This window comes from Amblyomma maculatum, chromosome 2 (assembly GCF_055883805.1).
Source record: "Amblyomma maculatum isolate TAMU_Amacu chromosome 2, ASM5588380v1, whole genome shotgun sequence".
Taxonomy (NCBI): Eukaryota; Metazoa; Arthropoda; class Arachnida; order Ixodida; family Ixodidae; genus Amblyomma; species Amblyomma maculatum.
The window spans coordinates 84,054,257-84,060,256 of NC_139345.1; the positions used below are offsets into that span (position 1 = coordinate 84,054,257).

A 6,000-nucleotide genomic window follows, 5' to 3' on the forward strand; every position below is an offset into this window, starting at 1 on the left:
AAAAAGCAAACCTCTACTTTGGTTCTTTGTGTGTACGTAAAACAAAGGCACCGGCCCTAAGATATTCGTGTGGTGCAAGGTGAATGGCACCGATGAAAGCCGTTGAAGTAACAGACGTAACAGGCTCGAACGACAAAGCCCAAAAGAGAGATGCACCTGCTTAGGAGAGATCCGTTGCATGTAGTTTCAGCAACAATAACGTGCTGGCAAGGGCGAAGGTCACTGAGGGTGCAGATTTTGGAAGAACCGACAGGCCAAGACGACGGCCACTTATCGCAGTGCATGGCGCCATGAAGCATGAGAAGGATGCGTCGAAACCGCAACACCAAATTAGCATTGACAACCATGGCGAAGAAGTGAACAGGTGTGGTGTCGACACTTAAGCAGCATGGGGCGAAAGGAAAAGCTGCGCTCTCGTGTTTGTTTTTTCCTCTCTCTGTAAAAGAGAGGCCCATGTACAGGTTAAGATTGTGGGGCAAAGCCCAGGATTTGGCGGGTCAATTGTGATCACTCAGGTCGTTGCCGTTTGTATGTTCCGATTGTTTTGCTGCTCTTTTTGCTTGAATATGTGTCCCGGGAGAGAGTTATTAATACTAGTAAAGTGAAAAGGCATGTGGTACGTAGCAAGTAACTAATCATGCTGATGCCTGCTGCAATTGGCTACAATTTGAGTGTGGGCTGGACCCAGAGATATTAAAGCTGAGCCCGAACAACCAGTCAAGAGTTCTGAGTTCTGAGCTATGGCTTAAGGTGTTGCCTTCGGCTGGTAGCCAGATAAATGTTTTGCCCAACCTTGCTGTATATACTGTAAAGTTTTGTGTATCAACCTAATTTCATCTCTACATCTCAAGAAGCGTCGCTATCCCCAGTTATCATTGTCTCATATGACCATCCCGGAGAGACCTAAAATTAATGCATTTTATGATAGAGTGGAGACCTATCCATAATATCTTAGGAGTAAAATGAGGTATATGACTATGTGCAAAAAGGTTTCAATTAATTTCAAACCCTCTGAAATTCTTTCATGCATAAATCTTCAATTATGCATATCAGTGCATTCTCCTTTTCTCAAACTGCCAAAGCTGAGCCTACATCTAGGGTTCAGCACCACAATGCCACAGCCATAGCAGTGGACCGTATCACGACCACTATAAATGCCTCGTAACAGCAGCTTGACAAGCCATAAATGCCCGCAGACCACAGCATGACCAAGAAAATATGCAATGCAAAACAGTAAAATGTGCAGATCCACCTTGCTGTGCCTACAACTTTACTTGAGTGCATGAGACGAAAAGAAAGATTGCCAAAATCATACAGACATCTGTAGATAGCTGCTGCCACTAAAGGTATACAAAGATATTGGCATCTTTTATCAATTAGGATACAGAACTAATGCCTCTAACACTAATTAAAATAGGCACACGGCACACTACGTGCTTTCAATAACAAATTATTCTCTCTACCATACATTTGTCAGCCTCTGATTTAAACTCAGTACAATCTCTCTAGTACAATATGCAACTTGCTATTAAAGCCGTATTTACGCAATATGTAAAACTTCGGTAGCTACTTGTTAATAGTAACAGAGTTTTGGTTTAGCTTGGCTTGGTTTGTGAGGTTTAATGTCTCAAAGCGGCTCAGGCTATGACAGACACCGTAGTGGAGGACTCCAGAAATTTCGACCACCTGGGGTTCTTTAATGTGCACTGACATCGCACAGCACACATGCGCCTTGCTTTTCGCCTACACCGAGAAGGGGCCGCGGAGGCCAGGATTCGATTCCACGTCCTTGGGAACAGTAGTCGAGCACCATAACCACTGCGCCACCCCGGCGGAGTTAGTAATCGAGTTTCTCAGTATATTAATAAGAAAAGCAAGCCATGTTTAAACCTTTAGCAGTATGTTTTATTCGTGGCAGACTTACAACCTCCCTTTTTTAGCATGCTAAGCATAGTACTGATTTAGTGTGTAAGGCTAAATCTAAATTCTGCCTCAAAACTGCAGAGTGTATTTTTAAACACTTATCATTATAGCATGTGCTTTTTATTTTACTCTGAACCTCTCACATCCACTAAGATTTCAAGAAGACTACTTTTTGAACCACACGATAATAAAGTGCCCACTCAAACAAGCAATATCAACAATACTTACACCTGCAACTAAATCATGGCTTAAACTAAAAAACACTCTTTAGTGGAATACATCAGCATGTGCCCTGCCAAATGGCTATTAAAGCTGCAAAGAGCCCAATATTGTTGTGGACAGAACTGGATCTCAGGTAGTTTCCATCTTAAAACTGAATACATGCTGCATTTTTCATCAATTTACAATAACATTCTCTGAGATGTCAACAAAGGTGGAAACAAATCAAGGACGAGCCACTTCTTACAAGTTAAAACCTGTTTCTCTTTTAAATTTCTGCCCAGCGGTCAGCACGACACGTTGTTATCAAAACATTGATTACAAGATCAAGAAACATCAAGCACATGCAAACAGAAGAAGGCATGAGTGTTTCTGAACGTAACTATTGTATTTGCGTAGTATTTTCACAGTTTTCAGGAAGAGTCATATAAAAGATGATTCAAGTATGGTTTCCAAGGAAGATGAAACCTAACGATTTTTTGCACGGTAACATGAGAAAAGAGAGGACGTATCACTTGAGAAATCCAGTGCTTACAAGCACACCTGCCTTTCAGTGTTTGCCAAAAGCTTCAGAAGTTTTCACAACAGGGTAAAATTCACGGTCACATGAGCACATCACGGCCATATTATTTTCCTTCACGCACCTGTGCAGGATTGAGGATGCCCCGAAAAGCACTGAGGACATGCTCTCCGTCATTGTTCCCACTGCGGCGGTTGGCCACGACGATCAAGGGGCTCCAAGGTAGGTATTTGGGGGGATTCACGCAGCGCACCGCCAGGTGGCGCCTGCCCTTCCAGCCCACCAGGCGCAGTCGCACGCAGAACGGCGGCACCAGGAATGCCCTGTGGCGCCCCAGGTCACACACCTCGTCAAGCTTGCCCATGCACGCCGTGTGCACTGTCCGCTGGCACCAGCAGCACCGGAAGTCTGCCAGGGCAGCCTCCAGGCCACACAGATCATTGCACACAGCGCAATGGCTGTTTGGAGAGGTGTTACCTGCAAGGATTCAAGAGAAAGGAGCCACAGAACCACTTTACAGCGTCAGTTTCCACCACACCACCTAATCGGCACCCTGTGACAGCTATTACGCAGCGCTACAAGTGAGAATAAATAAATAAATTGGTTTACACAAATGAAAAGGTGCACTATCCCGCCACAATTCTTTCGTGGACACCTGAACACCGCTGTAAGAGAAGGAAGGAAGGTGGGAGTGAAAGTGGAAAGGGAGAAAGAGGAGCTGTAGTAGAAGGCTATGGAGTAATTTCGAACACCTGAATATCTTTAATGGGCACTGACATCGCAAAGCACATAGATGCCTGTCTGTTTCACTTCCATGGAAACGCAGCTGCCAGCAGTCGGGTTCGAACCTGGATACTCCGGAACAGTAGCTCGGCATCTTAAACACTGCGCTACCACAGTGTTCTTTTCGCCGCGCCACAGTTGTGACAATATCGAACACAGCTATCTTATAAATTCTGCATCTGAGATCACTGATGTCGCAGCAAAGAGGTACAGCATAGTCACATGAGATTTTTTTCAGATTTTGTGCGCTCTCTTTCCTACGTGAAAAAAACTCATCGACAGGACATATGAAAATAACAAGTGAGAAATTAGGACGTTTTACAATTTGGCACTAGAATTTTCACTAGAAAAGGAAGCCATAAAATGCAAATTTTTTCAATTTAATAATTCATGTCAATGAAAAATACATAAATATTTGAGTAACCACATACAATTAACAATGTATGTGGAGGAGGGTGACACTGCTATACGGTGGTATGGTACGTGTTGTGTGTAGATAAAAACATCTGTGTCATGCTCTAAAAACCAAAACTTGTAAGCTAAAAGGCCGAGGTAACAGTGAAAAAATGGAAACAGGAAAGAGACTCGGGAGCAAACACAAAAGCAAGCAACGAGGAACAACGTGCAGTAGAAGTAGCAAGATCAGAATATGCTGGACTGCCCGAATAACATGCAATCAGACTGCAAGAAAGTGAAGGTTTGGAAAGGGCATCTAGAACAGAATGCAATGAAAAAAAAAGATTGAGATGAAAAAAAAAAAAAGAAAAATCGGCATTCAGGCCTGCTTTGAAGGCTCACCCTAAATGGCACTTAATAAAGGTGTAAACAATATGTATTACATCATCTCCCTTTAGGGTCTAATCAGCTGAGCTCCAGTAACAGCCGCACAGTCGAAACAAAAGCATCACGGGCGTGCACACTGGTTAAAGCAGATGACAAAGCGCAACCCTTTACAAGCAAAATATGTTGTAGGCACAAGGCATTCGGTAAATCCTGTTGCTTGTTATAAGTGCATTTAGCTGTAGCAGTGGTAGAACATCAAAACTCTCGAATCCGCAGCAACACGTGGCTATTTGACTGAAGGAAACTGCTCACAATAATGCCATGAACTCCGAACTGCAACAAATGCACCATAATTCTGATACCAAATCGTTTGACAAGAGAGAAATAACGTGCACGCTTACCTTTTACCCAGTGGTGATTGATCGAATCGCCAACACAAGAAAGGAGCTTGCATGTGAATTCTTTGTCGGCCACGCCGCGACATCCGTGGTCCACGCAAATTCCACAGCAGTCGCAAAAAAGGCCATCCACAATGAGATTCTCGCATACGCTGCAGTAACCTGTGCGACTAAGTATGTCTGTAACAGACCATCGGTGACCCTTGCTGATGTCCCATGCCGGCACTTCATGCACCGGAGGTTTTTTGATGCACCTCCAAATTAGGAAAATAATAAACATCAGCATTCCCACGTAGACGGTAACCTGAAAGCGGATTTGAAAATGTTTACTGCAACTCAAAAACGGAACCGAAAGCTTAAAAACTGCATTACTTGCATGCAATTCATTACATGCAAGCGTTAGTACACTACTTCACACGAGTTCGCACGCGTACCTGACTCACGTTAGACGTGCAGCAGAAAAATGACGTCTTAACCAGTCATATGAGGTTAGTAGTTTGTAGAGAAAAAACGAGTATGAGTTGACACACCTCGGACAACCTTGCGAAGTTCTCGACGGACAGCAAAGCCACCGATAATGAAAGAATCATTCTTTAATTTCAGCAACTAAAAGGAAATGCAAGAAGCGTGTATTAGCAGCGTTAGGGCTCCTGCTCTTCACTGGAAAATCTACTAATATGTTAACTCTACAGTGTTTCACTTGAACGCCAAGGCGAACGGCATGGCAACTGCACGCTCATGCATCGTTCACAGCTTCAACCAAGCTCGGTTGTAAACACACTTACCCCGGTGAATCAGCAAAATAGTTTACTAAAGACGACTCCCGTTACCGCACACCCAGACAAACAAGATTTCACTTCGCAACGCGAGACATTCACAGACCAGAACCACATTGCTGTATTTTTAAAGGCTTCCCGAGACATTTCCGCATACATTGTTCTTTCGGAAACACAGACCGCCATATTAAAGCCCCGGGAGTGAGGAGCGTAGTTGGCCGCCTTGATGAAAATGCAGCGAAGCGGTCTCACGTGGAGCTGCCGTGTGGTAAACAATGACTGAATCCAGAATAAGAAGTGGCGCCCTCTTTAAGAGCGGCAATTTTGAAAAAGGCAATTCACGCCGAAATGCGACAACAAAAAATCACTGTCGCCACTTCGCTCAGAAAACTTTATTTTATTAATGGCGATTTCATACTCTGTGGATTGATGATGCCTAGAGGAACAGTAACTATTGAAAATGAAGTTTAATAGCTTAAAAGAGACTTACAATTGAAAACGGACACGAACACGACTAGGTGGCGAGAAAATCAGTAATCGACAGTCTCGTGGCCTTTAGCAAAACAATAAATTGCTAGAATATGCAAGTGATGTGTCT

At 43.7% G+C, this 6,000-nt stretch overlaps 1 protein-coding gene across 3 annotated transcripts in view; it reads right to left on the reverse strand.

The window, feature by feature from the left end:
• The window catches only part of Dgkepsilon (diacylglycerol kinase epsilon), a 44,913-nt gene extending 39,253 nt beyond the window's left edge, over window positions 1-5,660 (reverse strand). The window contains exons 1-4 of one of the 3 annotated variants that reach the window (XM_084594619.1): window positions 5,412-5,660; window positions 5,157-5,232; window positions 4,630-4,930; window positions 2,787-3,139 (exon numbers count right to left, since the gene is read on the reverse strand). In XM_084594619.1, coding sequence (XP_084450745.1) covers window positions 2,787-3,139; window positions 4,630-4,930; window positions 5,157-5,216 — 714 coding nt within the window. In that variant the 5' untranslated portion in view covers window positions 5,217-5,232; window positions 5,412-5,660. Of the gene's footprint in view, window positions 1-2,786; window positions 3,140-4,629; window positions 4,931-5,060; window positions 5,233-5,411 lie in introns of those variants that run through there. The other 2 variants (XM_084594620.1, XM_084594622.1) reach the window with 2 other exon arrangements.
• Between the last annotated feature and the right edge of the window lie 340 nt (window positions 5,661-6,000).